The sequence below is a fragment of the Hemicordylus capensis genome, chromosome 1 (genome assembly GCF_027244095.1).
Source record: "Hemicordylus capensis ecotype Gifberg chromosome 1, rHemCap1.1.pri, whole genome shotgun sequence".
NCBI classification, from domain to species: Eukaryota; Metazoa; Chordata; class Lepidosauria; order Squamata; family Cordylidae; genus Hemicordylus; species Hemicordylus capensis.
In genome coordinates this window covers 306,667,691-306,686,766 of record NC_069657.1, presented here as the reverse complement: position 1 = coordinate 306,686,766, position 19,076 = coordinate 306,667,691, and the positions used below count along the sequence as shown (strand labels likewise).

The following is a 19,076-nucleotide window of genomic DNA, read 5'->3' as shown; positions in this document are numbered from 1 at the left end:
TTGCTGGTTACAGCTTGTTTACTTTGTTCCATAGACCTTTATGAACCATTTGATATATCTCATTCCTATCTGCTTAGCCCTAACCTAGTCTGTTTCTTTGTCACACAAGAGCACGGCACTCAAGTGCAGAGATGTTACTCTGAAGCCAAAAAATTATTCTTGGGCTATACGTGTAGAAACAAAGTGGTCCAAGAATCTGAATAGAGTTATAATAAATGTTAATGACTTTCAGAAAGGTGAGCAACACTATCTGGCAACCTCTTTGTTGACCATGTTATTTATATAAACAAAGGAATGCACACAATTTTGATACTGTTTATTTAGTAAACAAAAAGTATACAGTATGTCACTGAAAACACTGCTTTATTCCCTTAAAGCTCATAGTTTTCATACTAACAAACTATCCAGAAGCCGTGTTGAAAAAATTCTCATAAAAAGATTATGTTGAACAGTAATCTGCTCAGTGTCATAGATCCAATATTATTCTATAAATGAGACTTGGACTGTCCATATTCAGTATTTCCACATCTTACTCAAAAAAATGCAGTGCACAACACACACACACAATAAAGTCTATTTTAAATTAAAGCAGGGGAGGATTTCTGTTGGCCTCACTTATTTCTCTTATCAGAACTTTGTCAACATTATTCTATGAAGCACAATTCTCCCATTCAACAAACCTATTATAAACCATGCAACAAGAATTAACATGCTCTGCTATTTATCAAAGCATTAAGTTATTTACTGCCAATAAAAATGTATCAAAAACTGAAACCTAATAATTCAAATACCTGCTACAGCACTGCGTGTAAAATACCTTAGAGCAAACAGAGAAATCTGAAAATGATTACACGGGAGCACAGCTTCTAGTATTTCCAAGTTCCATTGATGATGTACTCAAAAGCAGACAAAATTTCAGAGTTGACAGTTACTGCTTTTATGTGCAAGTTTTCCTTCCTGAAATCAAGAAGCAATCAGTGTATTATAATAAGTCCTATGATGTGTTATATTAAGGCCACTATTCTCAAACTACTTCATAGTTCTATTCATTACATGTATATTCTACCTTCTTTTCACAGAACATAAGGCAGTGTGCATAGGGTTCCACTGTCTCCTATTCAGACAATAACCAGACACCGTTTAGCAGTTATTGCGTTATGTGCCTTCAAACCATGCTATGGGACCCATCAAATCATCACTTGATGACTCAGATTTCCAATGAATATACAATATGCATTTTCTTTTTCAAACCTGGAAAAGGACTTTATTACAAATCACGCAAATCAAGGAGAATCAGATTTTCCTCATTTAGATTTCAAGTGTGTACACAAGCTTGATATAGTCTATTATCAAATTACTGACATTTCTACAGGTACTCACTGTGTTCAAGTATCACCAAACAGATTAAAAACCTTTCCGTGATCTACCACGAGGCCGTCCTAAATCTCTTTCCATTTCTTTTTTCAGCTGAAACTGCTTATATCTCTCAGCCATTGAAATTAGCTCCTCAGGAATTACCTGATAAATTAAATAACCACAACAAAATTTCATACAGTTCAGTAATCCAATCAACATTACTTTTTTCTATATATAAATATTTCATCTCACCATACCGTAAAAGCTAAATATCTTTGTATCACATCAAATTTGGACTTCCCCATAAACTTTGTAGTAACTACTTAAAAGAAAATGCAGTGTTGATGTATTATTTAAGCAAAATAGTTAAGATACAACTCCATGAACTGTTTAACAATTCTTTGTTAATGGCTTTTGTTTGGTTTACATTGTGTATCTTTGATATGTTGAGAGGTTGATGTCTCTTTTGTAGCAAGTTTTTGCATGACTTCCAAGTAGCTAGAAAGTATGTCCTACCAATTCTTCTTCCAAAAGGTACAGAGTTGGATACAGACAGATCTATTTTTAGGGGGTCCTTGGCAGGGCTAGATCAAAGGGTTGTGGTGCCCTAGGCCAATTTTACTATGGTGCCCCCCTTCCATTTTTATATAGTTTCTTTTTTGTTAAAAAAAAAAATCCCAGGTTGCTCACCTGAAACATGATCTGGAGGTGATCCGTTATATTCATAATGAATAGGGTTCTGTACCTGCGCAGGGACCTCACAGATAGATTGACCAGCTCCTCACTATGCTTTCAACTGCCCTACACGTGCTCCGTGCTTCCGTTATTTTCGGCAGTTGGGGTGTGCTCTTGCTCAGTTTATTTCAGACCATGTGTTGACGATCCTCGAGAGTATCTTTTTTTTTTTTAAAGATTGCAGGGAGGTTTTGGTTGGATTAATACAACAGATCACCTCCAGATCATGTTACAGGTGAGCAACCTGTTTATCTAGATCGTGATCCGTTGCACTCATAATGAACAGGTGATTAGCCAGCTCTGCATCTGCTGGTGGGCACTGTAGAGCCTGTCATTGTGGCAGTACCTGCTTCAGAACACTCCTTCCAAAACTGGCCTCCTTTGTTATATGGAAATCAATGGCATAATGCCTTATAACTGGCTGGTGAGAAGAAGTCGCTGCCCTGCAGATTTTCATTCCTGCCAGATTGGCTGCTGAAGATGCACAAGCCCTCGTTGACTGTGCCTTAATGGCCTTTGGAGATTCTTTCCCCTGATTTTTGTATGCTAGCCTTATCAGCTGGATTAACCACTGGGTCAGCCTTTGTCTTGGCACTGGTTGCCCCTTGGACCTCCCCTTGTGTACCACAAACAACTTGTTTGTCCTTCTTATGTCTCTTGTCGCATCCAGATAATACAGCAACATGCGCCACACATCCAAGGAGTGCATGGCCCTTTCCAGTGACATCTCTGGGTTTTGGAAAAAGGTATATATAACACTATATCCACATTTAAGTGGAATTCCGTTAATATTTTTGGTCTGAAGCATGGATCCATTTGCATCAGCGCCGCTAATTCACTCACTCGCTGTGCTGTAGTAATTGCAACTAAGAACACTGTCTTTAAAGTCTTCATTCATAATGTAGCCTCTCTTGTGAGTTCAAATGAGTGTTCAGTGAGGGCAGCCAGCACTAAAGACAAGCTCCATTGCTGCATTGGTCTCTTTACAAGTGGGTATAAGTTATTCAAGTCTCTTAGGAATTTCTTCAATTCCTGGTGGGAAAACACTGTTGTGCCATCCCATCCTTTGTGTTCAGATGATATCGCTGCCAAATGGACTCTGAGGGACATGTTTGCCAAGTCTTCCATTTTAACTTGCAAAGAGGCACATTTTAACGTGGTGATTCTCTTTATCTAGCAGGGGGAGAGTAACTGGCCCTATCCACCCCCAGGGCAGTACCTCCAGTGACTACTGCTAGTGTCTATCTTGTGTTTCTTTTTTAGATTGTGAGCCCTTTGGGGACAGGGATCCATCTTATATTTATTTATTATTTCTCTGTGTGAAGCGTGACTTTTCCCAGCTCACTTTGATGCCTAGGTCTTCCAATAGACGTAGCACAAATTGGATTTGTGAAAATTGGATTTTCTTTGTCGTTGCTGACCATGAGCCAGTCGTCTAAAATTTTATTTATTTATTAGAAACATTTAATATACCGCCCACTCCGAAGACTCTGGGCGGTGTACAAAAACATGCAAAGCCACACAACATTAAAATTACATGCTGAATTAAAAACTAAAGTAACTAACAAAAAAGAAAAAACCAAATAGGTAAACTACAGGGCAAAAGCCTGGCGAAAAAGAAGTCTTCAACAGAGATTTAAAAATAAGTAAGGAAGGGGCTAAACAAATCTGAAGGAGAAGGGAGTTCCAGAGAAGTGGGGCAGCAACTGAAAAAGCCCTTTCACGGGCCCTAGTGCCCAGAACGTCTCGGAAATCAGGGACCAACAAAAGGGCCATCTGAGATGATCTGACTGGACGGGATGTAACTGGATGGAAGAGGCTGATCTGTAGGTAGACAGGCGCCAAACCCCGCAAGGCTTTGAAGGTCAAAACCAGGACCTTAAATTGAACTTGGAAGCGAATAGGCAACCAGTGCAATGACTGCAGGAGAGGTGTTACCCTGTCATATTTTCTGGCACCTATGAGTAGGCGAGCCGTTGTAGCTTCCTGATCATCCTCAAAGGTAACCCTAGATAGAGAGTGTTACAATAATCTAAGCGGGAGATAACAAGGGCATGGGTCACTGTCATTAATGCCTGCCGATCAAGGTAAGGGCGTAATTGGCAAATCAGATGAAGTTGGGCAAAAGCACTTCTGGCCGCAGCCTCCACCTGCTGTTCGTGCAGGAGGCGCGAGTCCAAAAGGACCCCCAAATCACGAACAAGCTCCTTTGGGGGCAGCGCCACCCCATCTAAAGCAAGGTTCACATCCAGCTGTTGGCCAGTAAGAGGGCTGAGCAAAAGTGGCTCAGTCTTAGTGGGATTCAGTCTGAGCTTATTTTGATTCATCCAAACCTTAACAGCTTCCAGGCATCGAGTAAACACAGAAACAGCATCCCCAGAATGGTCTGGGATGGCAATATACAGCTGAGTATCATCAGCGTATTGATGAAATCTCACCCCAAACTGGGAAAGGACCTGACCCAGCGGCTTCATATAGATGTTAATGAGAAAAAAAAATCTTTTTTGTCCAAAAAGCTTTTGACCAAGTTCTTCATCAAAGACTCCTGAGGAAACTTAGCAGTCATGCGATAAGGGGACAAGTACATGTGTGGATTGCTAACTGGTTGAAAGACAGGAAACAGAGGGTAGGGATAAATGGAGAGTTTTCACAATGGAGGGAAGTAAGAAGTGGGGTCCCTCAGGAATCTGTACTGGGACTGGTGCTTTTTAATTTATTCATAAAAGATCAAGAAGCAGGAGTAAGCAGCGAGGTGGCCAAATTTGCAAATGATACTAAACTCTTTGAGGTAGTGAAATCCAAAACAGATTGTGAGGTGCTCCAAAAGGATCTCTTCAAACTGGGTGAGTGGGTGACAAAATGGCAAATGCGGTTCAATGTTGGCAAGTATAAAGTGGTGCACATTGGGATGAAAAACTCCAACTACAAGAACTTGGTGGGAACTGAGCTGTTGGTGACTAACCAGGAGAGGGATCTTGTGGTCCTGGACAGCTCATTGAAAGTGTCGACTCAATGTGTGGCAGCTGTGAAAAAGGCCAATTCCATGCTAGGGACCATTAGGAAGGGGATTGAAAACAAAACTGCTAATACTATAATGCCCTTTTAAATTGTGAGCCCTTTGGGGACAGGGATCCATCTTATTTATTTATTATTTCTCTGTGTAAACTGCCCTGAGCCATTTTTGGAAGGGTGGTATAGAAATAATAAATAAATAAATAAATAAATAATAGAAACAGAGCAAGAACACTCCCCAACTGCCGAAAATAATGGAAGCATGGAGCATGTGAAGGGCAGATGGAGACGTAGTGAGGAGCTAGACAATATATCTGCGAGGTCCCTGCGCAGGCACAGAACCCCATTCATTATGAATGCAACGGATCACAATCCAGATCCATAAGTTGTTATATGTCTTTACAGGGGAGTTGTCTCGTTGGCTTCCTGTTACTCCTGCAGAAATAACGGATTTAATAGGTCATCTTAAAATTGGAAAAGCTCTTGGTCCTGATCTTCTTCTTCCTGAACTATTAAAAGCCAATATAGAATGGTGGGCTTTAGTTCTAGCTAATTTATTTACATCTATTAATAGTTCAGGTGTTGTACCAGAGCAATGGAAAACAGCAATAGTTGTTCCCATATTCAAAAATGGTTCCCATTCAGATCCATCTAATTATCGACCCATTAGTTTGTTGTCAGTGGTTGGCAAACTATATGCTCTGTATCTTTTGGATAAGCTTGAGGCATGGATTTCAGAAAATCAAATTCTCGGGATTGAACAAGCGGGCTTTAGAGCAGGCCGCTCTACCCTCGATCACTGTATGATCCTGCACCATCTAGCAAAGAAATACTCTAGCGGCTCCAAATGCAATTTTTGTGTTGCCTTTATTGACTTAAAATTTTGTTTGATTCTATCTCCAGATATTTATTATGGTCCAAACTTGGAAAAACAACAATAGATAAGAGATTGCTATTTTTGATGATGCAGCTTTACTCCAATTCCTCATTACGGGCTAGATATGCTATCAATCGGGCCCTAACTGATTCTATCCCCTCTACTCGAGGGGTCAGACAGGGCTGCATCTTGGCACCGACACTGTTTAATCTCTTTATTAATGATCTGGCTCCATTTCTGGAGAGTGTGGATTCCCATGCTCCGAAGCTGGCTAACAAACGAGTGCCCGTTTTACTCTATGCCGATGACGCAGCTGTGCTATCTCAGTCCAGATTAGGTCTGCAAAGACTGTTGCACGCTTTTGCCGGCTACTGTAATAATAACAAACTAACAGTTAACTACAAAAAAACCAAGGTCCTAGTTTTCTCTAAATCCAGGAAATTATATAAATGGGTAATACATCAGAACCACATTGAGCAGGTTTACAACTATAAATATTTAGGCATATTATTTCAATATAATCTAAACTGGAAAACCCGCAGGCTGTCTTCAATTCATAAAGCCCGCAATACTCTCAGTGCCTTTTTGCGATTTTATTACTCTAAAGGGGGCCAGTTTGTTCCCATGCCACTCCAGGTATTTCGTGCTAAGATTGTGGCCCAACTACTTTTTGGAGTCCGACTATGGATCCAGCGAGTAACAGCTGAACTGGAGAGAGTACAGTCTATTTTTCTAAGAGCAATCTTTGCAGTGCCTAGGTGCGTGCCTTATTCTGCTCTATGCTTGGAATCTGGGTCTTTCTCCTCTATACTCTGTAAAGCCTGGGAGCTTACTTTTGCTAGATGGAGTAAACTTTGTTCAGAGATTCAGGAATTTTCTTTTTTCCAATATTTATGGGTAGATTCTTATCTTAACTCTTGGCTAACATATGTAAACAATAAAATTATGCAACTGGGCCTTTCTCCTTCAGAACTTCTCACTTGGGAATATAATAAGGTGAAGGAAATATTATTTCTCCGGTTGCACGGTATTGAATGGCAGGAACTTATGTCTTCGGCCAATAGGACTTGCTTCCCTTTACATTTTGGGATTTTGCCACCTTGGGGAGATAGAGGTGCTAATTACTTAACAACACTGCATTTTTCTAAATTTCGGGTTTCATTTGCTCGGGCCCGGTTTAACATGTTGCCCTCTTCTCTTTTGGAACGGAGGTTTGCTAAAGATCATCCTGTTACAGTTTTTTGCCCTTGTGGCGCTGGCCTCCTGGAAACTGTAACCCATGTTTTTCTATATTGTTCTTTGTATTGGGATGCCAAAGAAGAACTTATTTCTCCTCTGTTACTCAAATTTCCTGGAAGGTGTGAGCTCTTTTATACATATTACTGTCTCGCGGATTCAAGCTCCGAGATTACAAAAATTGTAGCTAATTTTTTCTACATTGCCATTAGGTTAAAGTCCCTATTAAGCGCTTAATTGCGAGAGCTGTTCATTGTTTTTAATTTATTATGAGTGATTGTATTCTGTTTTATTGTGTTTTAGCATTGTTTATTGATCGTTGTATTGGACATATTTGTTATTCCTTTTTCTGCTGGCCAATGGCCCTAATAAAAATGATGATAAAAGCATTTGTAGAAGTCAAGCTGCAGAAAGTGGCTGCTAACTCCCTTGCAGCAAGGAGCAAAAAGGCAGAATCTATCCTCAGCTGGTCCCAGTGAGTAGGGGTTTTTTGGGGAGGGGGAATTGAAGCTTTAAGGAGCCTAAGCGCTCATCCTGGTTTACTTCACTTTTGACACCCTGATAGCACTTTGCATTGATACAAAAGGAGTTGAAAGAGACCAAACCTGAACAGGCCCCCAAAGCAATTCCACTTGGGTACAATCCTAGAGTTCACCAAAGGTTTGAGAGTCTGGTTCATTGCCTTGTCAAGGTCCAGAAACAGAGAGAATCTAACTGTGCAAGCAATTACATCCCCTGGACACTGAAGCTATCAAGCCTGTTACGCAGAGCCAGAAGCACTCCAGGATCTATTCCATTTCCCCCCTTTGTATCCAAGAAAAATGGAAACACAATGGTGATCCTGGATCTAATATAAAAATAGGTAGCTTACCTGTAACTGATGATCTGGAAGTGATCAGTTGTCATTCATGAATAATGGGTACTGCAGGTGTGCAGGAACCTTGTGGACAGATTTACTAGCTCCTCACAGTGCTCCCTCTGCCATGCACATGGCTCAGCGTGTCCATTATGTTTGGCAGTTAAGGCACCATTTTGATCAGTTTGTGGAACGACCACCAGCTGATGATAATCTGTTGAACAAAGTCAGAGGTATTTTTTTTTAATGCATAGATTACTGCAGTGGGGAGGCATGGGGTTCTCATGAATGACAATGGATCACTTCTAGATCATCAGCTATAGGTAAGCAACTTGTTTATCTGGATCATGATCTGTTGGCATTCATGAGTAATGGGTGAATAGTGAGCTGTCTTCAAGGAAGCGAGTGCAGTAGCTAGGTAAGTATCATTGCCCCCCTTTTAATCACCCCTCCTAAAACTTGCCTCTGTAGCAGTGCATAATGCTTAATGAAGGCAAGTTGAGAAGACTATGTAGCAGCAGCGCAAATGTCCTGGAATTTAAAGTCAGACAGGTGCACAGCCAAGGAAGCATAAGAGCCTCCCCATCTTTTACAGCTTTTTAAAGGGCAGTCAAGACACATTTGTTCACCCAGACTTTTAATTAGATACTGTTTAAATTGTGTTTTAATAGTTTTAACTTTTTAATTTTAATTGTTGAAATATTTTAATCTCTTATTGGCTGTTTTTATTGTTTTGTAAACCGCCCAGAGAACTTGCGTTTTGGGCGGTATAGAAATGTATTAAATAAATAAATACCTTTATAGTTTGAGTGGATTACAAGTCTTGTAAATTGTAAGTCAAGAATATTAACTCAAGAAACCAATGAGAGAGTTTCTGGCAGGATATTCTACAGCCTTTGTTCTTCCCTCCAAAACAAACAAGCTTTTTGTCTTATGAAAACTCTTTGTTCTTTGCAGGTAATATATAAGGCATCTGTGCACATCTAAAGAGAAGATGTTTAGTCCAACCACTTCTCCAAACTAGTGGTTGGATTTTGAAAAAAGGTGGGTAGTATCTATATCTATATAATTATTTCACTAAGCCGACCGGAAATGTGTGGGGATGTGGGGACGTGTGGGGATGTCTGGCGGGCAGAAATGCAGCAGTGGAGGCAGGCCCAGTCCCAGTCACTGGGGTTGGGCAGAAGCCGGCGGCGAGGAGGTGGCAGCAGCGAAAAGGGGGAGGCGGCAGTGGTGGTGGTGAGGAGAGGCGGCTGGGCCTGGTCCAGGCCGGTCGCGGGAGAAAGTGGTGGTGAGTCTAGGCTGGCCGTGGTGAGGCAGCGGCTTGGCTGCCAGGAAGAGGCAGAGGGCGGCGGAGGCCCAGCAGGGGTGAGAGGTTGCGGGCAGTGGAGCCGTGCCTGAGAGGAGCCCGGCCGCCCGTGGTGAGGAAGTGGTGGCGGGGGTCTGGGCTGGCCATGGTGTGGTGGCAGCTCGGCGGAGGGCGGTGGAGGTCCAGTGGAGGTGAGAGGAGGTGGGCAGTAGAGTCACACCCAAGAGGAGCCTGGGCGGGTGCTGGAGCCACACTGTGCCCGGCCAGCGGGGAAGGAAAGCGTGCTAGCGGTGCAGACCTGGGCAGAAGGTTGGGGGGGAGGACAGGAGAGTCTGGCGCAGAAGGTGGGGGGGAGGGGGAACCGCCAGCCCCAAAGAGCACACAGATGCTCTGTTATGTCTTAACTCAAATGAAAATCAGATACAATTTTGGGCCAAAAGTTTGGGTCCATATGCAAGACAACCCTATTGGGGGAAAACTGCGTACACAGGACATCAATACGGAGAGCTGTTAGTTCATCAACTCTGTGTGCTTTGGTAATTGCACCAAAAAGGCAGTTTTCAAAGATAGCAGCTTCAAAGTAGCCAATTCTAACAGCTAAAAGGGACTCTCTGTTAAAGTAGATAATACTAGTGAAAGACTCCATTGTTCAACAGGTTTATGAATTCAAGGAAACAGGTTACTTAGTCCCCTTAAATACACTTCTTGAAGTTAGGATGGGAAAAAACTGTTTTTCCACCCCAACTTTATGTTTTGCTGATATTGCTGCCAGGTGAACTTCTATGGAAATGTTGGCCAAACCTGAGATCTTCCAGCTTATCAGATAAGGTAGTACCTGTCTTACAGATGCTCTGCGTGGTTTGCTGGAAAAGCAACGTATTTGCAGAAGCATCGCCATTTGCAGGAATAGTTCCTTCTAGTAGAAGGTTTACGATTGTTTAGTAATATCTTATTTAGTAATCTATTCTCCATGCTGTTAATCAAAGAGTTCTTAAATTCAGGTGCAGAACCTTTCCTGCTATGGCAGATTAACGTAGTAGCAAATGTAGCATTTGCTACGGGCCCCGTGTTTTCAAGGGCCCCGTGTTTTCAAGGGCCCCGCATGCCTGGCTTCCAACTGCCCCTTCTCTTCTCTCTACTTGGTGCGTGCGGAAGAGCATGCTGAAAAGAGGGCTCTGTTGATTCCTGCCTCTGATGCGGCTGCAGTAAGCACCTGTTCTCACTTTACTTGCCTCCAATTAGTGGGCTCAGCTGAGCTGTAGTGTACCCCTCCCCTGTCAACAAGTAATGGAGCATTTTCAGCAGATCTTTATCTTTATCAGTCTCTGAATGGCAGTGGGAGGGGGCAGACAGTAATCACTGCAAGGGCGGGGTGGCGTGGCTAGCTGGGACAGGGAGAGAAAGAGACCGTGACGCTTGCAGGAGATTCTTCTCCAGCCCTGACTCCATTGTCTCCAGGGAAAAAAAATTAGGAAAATACTTTTTTACTTCAAGAAATCCCAGAGGCTAAAAAGAAAAATGTTCCAAGTGAAGCTGGAGACAGACCAGGCAGGCAGATCATCTTAAGCAGAGGCTAAAACAAAAATGAAGGTGCGAGCAAGACTTTTTTAAAAATCTTGAGCCCGGGGAACAGGGAGGAAGTGCAGGAGAGCAGAACAAAGATACACACATTGAGCCCATACCTTCTCCAGGGAGCCTTAACCTTTGCTTTGAAAACCTAAAGCTGCAGGTTGGTGATGCCTTTTGGCCTTTCTTCCCCCCACCCCTTTCCTTCATAAAATGTCCTGTCATGTTGCTAGTTTTGGCCAAGTGAGTTGTAGCTGGGAGGATGCACATTGTCTTGCAAAGCTCATACAAGAGCTTGCCGGTTACTTTTCTACACAAGTCCCTCAGTCCTAGAATTTAGCACTCTAATCACTACACAGTTCCACACTGGTTCTCCACTATGTGGGTATTAATTGAAGGATAAAAATCTGATGCAGAAGAAAAAACTTCTGACTGTAATGGCTTTAGTTTTGCTTGATAAGCTGCTAGTCTTGTAGTAGCAATCATACATTGCCCCAACCCATTTGCAAAGCAAATGCCCTGTTCTGCATCTGAAGCACTGTATGTAATGTATTTCCCTTGGGACATGGCTGAAAGATTGTTGTGAACAGTAGACTCTCTTGCGGGGGTGGGGCAGGGAGAAACTTCTGGTCTCCTGAGTCCTGTACGGTATGTGGCACTTCCAAGGTTCAGGTGAATAGGTTTCCAGCTGTACTATTTCTAAATGCTAGATTGTAGATTTAAATGATAGCAGAACTAACAGACTATATGGTTTGTGCCTTTTTCCAATCTTGCCCTTCACTTTTCCTTGGCATATTTGTTTTCATTCCTAAATCAAAAACTCTGGGAATTAAAGTTAAAACTTTACCTGTTTTATTTGGTCCATGTTAAAAAAAAAATCCCTTTTCTGCTAAATGTGCCTTTAAGAGAAGGCCCAGCACAGCATCTGTCCAGTGGCTATTGCTGGTGCCTATCACATTTTTATTTTTAGAGTGTGAGCCCTTGGGAGACAGAGAATCATCTATCTACTCTTTATTTTTCTATGTAAACCACTTTGAGAATTTTGATTGGAAAACGGTATATAAACATTCACTGTTGTAGTAAGTGTGAGTTTGTGGCTTGGTCTCCCATACTCCAAAATAAAGCAAATGAAAAAATTGAATTACTTTACTATGCAAGTAAATAATTTATGTTTTAATATTTATGTGCATTTTTTAAAATTTAGGGCCCCTTTATAACATATGCTACAGGCCCCACACTAGCTTAATCTGGCCCTGCTTTCCTGCATCCCTTGTCAGAAGATCCGGATGTTGTGGCAGGTGACAAAATGTCTGTTTGGACAGTCTGAGTAGAGACACAAACCATGGTTGGCGGGGCCACCATGGGAGTTATCAGTATGCATCTTGTGTTGTCCTGGATCAACCATGCTACCACCCTGTTGAGAAGTGGCTGAGTTGGAAACATACAGAAAACAATTTCCAAAGGTGTTGAGATGTGTCTCCCACAGAACCTGGTCCATGGTCTGCTTTGGAACAGTAATGTGGATACTTCTTGTTGCCTGCTGATGCAAACGTGTCTAAAATGCTGCTAACTGGGCAAAGAGGCACCCCGTGGTGATTCTCTTTATTTAGCAGGGGGAGAGTAACTGGCCCTATTCACCCCCAGCACAGTACTTCCAGTGACTGTTGCTGGTGTGTGTTTTAAGTTTCTTTTTAGAATGTGAGCCCTTTGGGGACAGGGAGCCATCTTATTTGTTTGTTATTTCTCTTTGTAAACCGCCCTGAGCCATTTTTGGAATGGCGGTATAGAAATCGTATTTATTATTATTATTATTATTATTATTATTATTATTATTATTATTATTATTTTTTATTATTATTATTATTATTATTAAAATCCCCCATAGATTGAACAGTCGTAGGTCAAGGTTGTTGATTTCCCACTGGTGATGTCGTAGCATAGACCTATTGAGGTTGTCTGCCAGTATGTTGTCAAACCCCCCCAACCCCCCCGATATGGATGGCAATTGGGTACACTTGGTGAACAATGCACCAGTTCCATATTTGGATGCTGAGTGCACACAGGGAACGAGAAACCACCCCTGCCATGTCTGTTGATATATGCAATGGCTGTGCTGTTGTCAAGCTGTATTTGAAACCACATTGCCCTGAAGTAAAGGGGAGAAAGACTTGAGTGACAGAAACACTGCTCTAGGAAACTGATGTGTAATTGACACTAATGTACATTCCATGTGCCCTGAATCTGATGTTCACAATGGAGCACCACATCTTGTCAGACACACATCAGTGGTGATCCACTGCATAGGCGAGGGCAGTTGGAAGGGCTGTATATTTTGATTTTTTGGAGAGACTCCATCAGTTGTTTCATGGAATAGTCTGCTGTCGAACGGTAGGCCCTCAATCCTATCCTTCATATCATTTTGAAGGTTTGCAGATGTGTGTCTTCTGATGGTAATGGCTGTTGCCATTGCCTGAGATTCCGTTTCTGAAAGATGTTTAAAATATACTTAATTGTTGTCTGGTGACTGTTGTGGGTTTAGGAAGAACCTCATTATGTTTCAGGAAGACCTCAGAAAAGAGAGAAGTGGGTTCCTATTGCAAGTTGTCCCACAAGCAGTGGTTGTATCACGCCATGCAGATGGCAAAATTTGCAATTCCCAGCACTTCCCATGCTGACTGAGCTGTTTTTGATATAACCGGCAGCACTGGCAGTATTACTGGTTGAGAGAATTGTGCTGCTGCCATGATGGCATAAACAGGGTCCTTTAAGTCAGTCATTGGCATCTTTATTTCCAAACCTGCCATTTCAGTAAGTTGTATGTTATAAGCTGTCAGCTCCTCGTTTGGGGATGTTGAGGGCTTGTGGCACACCTGAAGGTGGGTCTGAAGGATCCTCAGTAATTACAGGGTCCTCTTCAGAATCAGATGTGGCATCTGAATCACTCTCAGAGCCCTCTGGGGGCAAATTACCCTCTGGGTTAGTAGGCATGGACACAGGTGGATTAGTAGGAACCAATGGCCACATTGGTTGATCAGGCTTAGAAGGAATGTCATGTGTGGACAGTCCTAGATGTAATAACTTGTCAAAGGTTGCTTTGGAAGAATTACTTCCTTCACAGGTATTGGTGGTGGCTATACAATCTCTGCAGAACTCTGCAATACCTGACAAATAGTGAAAGTAACATTTTGAGGTTTTAGAAGTAGATTATATTGAGTAGGCGCACCCTGGCAACTTGACTCACGTGCAGCCCTGCAGACGTTGAAGGATGTGGCTGAAATGTACATTGTGCTTTCAATAATTAATCCACATCCCTAGGGGGCAGCAAACCCTGAGTTGCAGTATAGTTTACAGGCATCTTCCAAACAGTCTGCGACGAATAGGTAGTAAGATTTCCAGCTGTCGTAGCTGCAGATGCACTCACTGGAATTAACTTAGAAGCAGAAGCCTTCTCAGCAGTGAAGCATATAGAAGAAACATATATTGGTAATGACAAAGGCACCTCCTCGATATCGGGATTGACATCTAAGCCTTGGCTAAGGAAGCCCTGGAATGTCGAACCTGAAGGAGTACTGTTTGTAGAATCTTGTATCGAAAGCAAAGTCTTGGCAGTGTTCAGATCCATTGCTGCTTCAAATTGCTCTTCCTCTGGCTCAAATCCAATGACAGAATCAGCTGTTGTAATTAACTGAGCTTGTGGAGCTGAATTTGATTCCTTGGGATTGAAGAAGACTGAACTGGGTTTGTGCTGGTGTTAAGAGACTAGTTTTGATGCAAAGTTGGGGAGATTGCACTGTGGCTAAAGGAGAGCATGGATAAAAACAGGTTGCATACCTGTAACGTATGATCTGGAAGGGATCCGTTGTATTCATAACAATGGGTTCTGCGCCTGCGCAGTGACCTCACGGACTGATTAGCTAGCTCCTCGCTCCGCCCCTAACTGCCCTGCACGCGTTCGTGCTCTTCACCACTTTGGCAGTTGGGGCGTGTCTCTTTCAGTTTCTGGAGGACTGGCAGTTGCCTTATCTTTACATTCTAGCTTCAACCTTGTCCTGCCCATTATCCGCGGGGAGGTTTGGGCGGGTCTTATGAATACAACGGATCCCTTCCAGATCATACGTTACAGGTATGCAACCTGTTTATCTGGATAGTGATCCATTGCATTCATAACAATGGGTGAGTAGCCAGCTTCCGTCACGGCGGCGGGCATCATCTATTGCAGGACCCGCTTCAGTACACTCCGCCCAAACTCTCCTTCCTTTGATTGGCGGAGGTCTATTGCGTAGTGTCGTATAAAGGGCTGACCCGACGTCCAAGTCGCGGTCCTGCAGATGTCCTTTAGCGGCACACCGGCCAAGTCCGCAGCCGAAGAAGCGTAGGCCCGCATAGCGTGTGCCGTGATAGTCCCTGGTGGCACCCGATCCTGACTAGTATAGGCCAGTCTAATGGCCTGCACAATCCATTGTGCCAGTCGCTGACGGGAGACAGGCTTGCCTCTAGATGTTCCCATGTATAACACAAACAGCTTTTTCGTACGTCGTAGACGTTTCGTGGCATCCAGATAATATAGCAGCGCCCTGCGCACATCCAGAGCATGCATCTCTTATTCCAGGCTGGTTTTTGGATCCTGGAAGAATGTTGGCAGAACGATGTCTGCATTGATGTGGAAATCAGATGTTATTTTGGGACGGAAACGTGGATCTAGATGGAGAGAGACCTTATGCGGATAAATCTGCATATATGGTTGGTCCATCCTAAGGGCAGCCAGCTCACTCACTCTCCGTGCTGTCGTGATTGCTATTAAGAAAGCAGTCTTTAAGGTCAGCAATTGCAAAGTAGTTGCAGACATAGGTTCAAATGGAGAATGAGTCATTGCCTGCAACACTAATGCCAAGTCCCACTGTTGCTGTGGGCGTCGTACCGGTGGGTACAAATTGTTTTATCCCCTGAGGAATTTCTTGCATTTCGGATGGGGAAAAACTGTGGTTTCGCCCCATCCTTTATGTTCCGATGAGATTGCCAACAAGTGCACCTTCAAGGAAGTATTTGCCAGCCCTGTTATCTTTAGTGTAGTCATATAAAGGAGTACCTGAGTCACCGTGGCTCTCCTCGGGAAGAAGCCATGCTCCTTGGCGTATTGCCTAAACCGTCTCCACTTACTCATATAGTTGCGGTGCGTTGATCTCTTTCTATTATTTAGTAGGATCTTATTCAATAACCTATGCGCCACGCCGTGAGTCGTAGTGTGTCCACTTGTGGGTGCTGTATTGCCCCGGAGCTCTGTGACAATAAATCGGAGCGCCTTGGGAACCTGTGGTACACTCTTTTGGACATTCTCAGCAGCGTTGAGAACCACTGTTGCCTGGGCCACCATGGCGTTATCAGAATAGCTTTCGTGTTGTCTCTGAGTAGCTGTACTATCACTCTCGATATCAGTGGCTGTGGCGGGAACAGGTAAAATAGGCTCCTGGTCCATCTGTATTGAAATGCGTCTCCCCGAGAACCCACTCCAACACCTGCACGAGAGCAATACGTTGGACACTTTGCGTTTGCAGCCGTCGCAAACAAGTCTACTGTCGGCCAACCCCAATTGTTGAAGAGCACCGACAGGCAGTCCATATTCATTTCCCATTCGTGCTCCTGATTGCACGTCAGGGACCTGCTGAGTCCATCCGCTTGAATATTGTCCACCCCTTTTATATGTATCGCCATCAGTACAATGTTCTTGGGCACACAGCAATTCCAGATGTTTTGACTCAGTACACATAGCGCCCGTGAAACTGTGCCTCCCTGCTTGTTTAGGTACGCCATCGCCGTGGTGTTGTCTAGCCGAACCTGCACTACCTTCCCGTGTAGCAGTGCATGAAAAGCTTTCAGCGCCAAATATACAGCCAGGAGTTCCAGGTAGTTTATGTGTCTTCTTGCCTGCTGCTCCGACCACTGTCCTTGTATCTGATGGTGTAGACAGTGCGCCCCCCAACCCTGCAGGGAGGCGTCCGTCGTGATACTGCATGTCAGTGTATGAGGTTGATAGGACACGCCCGACAGTAAATTGTTTGAAATTGTCCACCACTTCAGAGACTTCAACACTGCCCGAGACAGTGAAATCCACTTTTGTTGGCTGTCTTGATTTGGGCGAAAGGTTTTCAGAAACCAAGTCTGCAGGGTTCGCATATGCAGACGCGTGTTGTACACCATCGCATTGCATGACGCCATAAGACCCAGCAGTCTTTGAACCGACACCGCCCTCTGTCTGGGATGTTGCTGAAACATCTACACTAGTTCTCTGATCTGAGTATACCTGGACTGTGGTAGGTAAGCCTTCTTGTCCTGCATGTCCAGTATCACCCCGATGTAATCGACCCGTCTCTGTGGGTCTAGCCTGGACTTCTTTAAATTCACCATGATTCCTAAGTCTTTCAGAAGTGCGAGTACATACTGGACTTGCAAAAGTAACTCTTCTCTTTCGTTGCTGACCATTAACCAATCATCCAAGTATGGATATATCACTATCCCATTGGTTCTTAAGTAAGCGACCACAGCTGCCATGACTTTGGTGAATACTCGTGGCGCTGTGGATAGGCCGAACGGCAAAACCTGATATTGGTACGCTGTATCTCCTACGGTGAACCGCAAGTACTTGCAATGTCCTTCGCGAATACCTACATGAAAATAGGCATCCTTCAGGTCCAGGGTGACGGCCCATTCTTCTTGCACCAGTAGGTGCAAGATACTCTGCAGTGTTATCATTCTGAACTTCCTTGTATCCACATATAAGTTCAGTTGTCTCAAGTCCATTATTGCTCTTACTCCCCCATCTTTCTTGGGGATTTGGAAATATCGGGAATAGAATCCCTGCATTCTGTCCACCCACCTCACCGGTACAATCGCCTGCTTTTCCAACAACACTTGTATTTCCTCTATTAGGACCTGGGTTGGTCTGGTGTAGGTTATCCCTTGGAAAGGTGGCAAAGCTTTGAATGCTATTGCATAACCACACGTTATGATCTTCAATACCCATTGGTCTGATGTTATATTGCGCCACGCTTGAGCGTGACTGGCCAGTTTGATGGTAGCACTGACCTGCACAAGGCCGTTGTTGTGGGCCTTGGGTGTTTGAGCTTGTAGTGTAATTGGCTGCAGGTGAGGTGGATGGAGCATCCCATCAAAGAGACTGCTTTTGTTGGTCCTTGCCTTGTTTCTGTCCCCTTTGGTTTCGTTGCATATAGGACTTATTTCTCTGATAAGGCTTATATTGCCGCTTGTAGTCCCTTCTCTCCTGTCTGAATCTGGAACGGCCTTGTTGGCGCCCATAAGCGCGGAACTTTGACGATTGTCCGCCACCCACTGTAGCCATGAAAGTCTTGGCAGTGAACTTTGACTGCTTCAACAACTGCATAGTAGAATCAGTTGTCTCTGCAAAGAGGCCTTTGCCATCAAAAGGTAAGTGTTCTACCTTATCGCGCATGTCCTGTTGTAAATTAGTCGATCGTAGCCATGCATGGCGCCGTAAGGTTATGGCTGTTGTCATTGTCGTGACTCCGTCTCGGCCGCATGTTTAAACATGCTTAGTAGGTGACGCGTAATCACCGTTGCCTTCTCATATGTTTTCTTAAAGTTCTCTTGAAACTCCTCCAGAGACATTGCTGCTGAGTCCTGGAACAGTGTGTCCCAAATGTGATGACCATATCTTGTCAAGCAAGCTGAGTAATTCGCAATCTTGATTGCCAAGCTCGATGTGGCATAGACCTTTCGGCCCAGGACATCTAGTTTCCTGCCTTCTTTATCACCAGGCGTCGAATGTCGAGCTACCCCCCTCGTAGAGGCACATTCTATCACTAATGAATTTGGCTCTGGGTGTTTCATAAGGTAGTCATTGTTAGTCTCTTGCACCCTATATCTCAAGTTTACGCGAGGTTGCTGTTGATGTTTGCAGGACCTCCCACGCAGTCTTTGCTGCTTTAGTTATTGCCGGTATCATGGGCAAAGAGACAGGGTGAGACACTTTAGCATGAGCCATCATATTATAGACGGGATCTTTTAGGTCCAGCTCAGGTTGTTTCAATTCAAGGCCCAAAGCTTCCGCCATCTCCCGTATCTGAATATAGTACGCCTTTAGCTCTTCTGAGGGC

General features: G+C 43.7%; 1 protein-coding gene across 2 annotated transcripts in view; it reads right to left on the bottom strand.

The window, feature by feature from the left end:
• Positions 1-301: 301 nt before the first annotated feature.
• Positions 302-19,076, bottom strand: part of DDX43 (DEAD-box helicase 43) — an 83,368-nt gene continuing 64,593 nt past the window's right edge. For both annotated transcript variants that reach the window (XM_053286879.1, XM_053286880.1), the window contains exons 16-17: positions 1,381-1,518; positions 302-957 (exon numbers count right to left, since the gene is read on the bottom strand). In XM_053286879.1, coding sequence (XP_053142854.1) covers positions 1,405-1,518 — 114 coding nt within the window. In that variant the 3' untranslated portion in view covers positions 302-957; positions 1,381-1,404. The remainder of the gene's footprint in view (positions 958-1,380; positions 1,519-19,076) is intronic.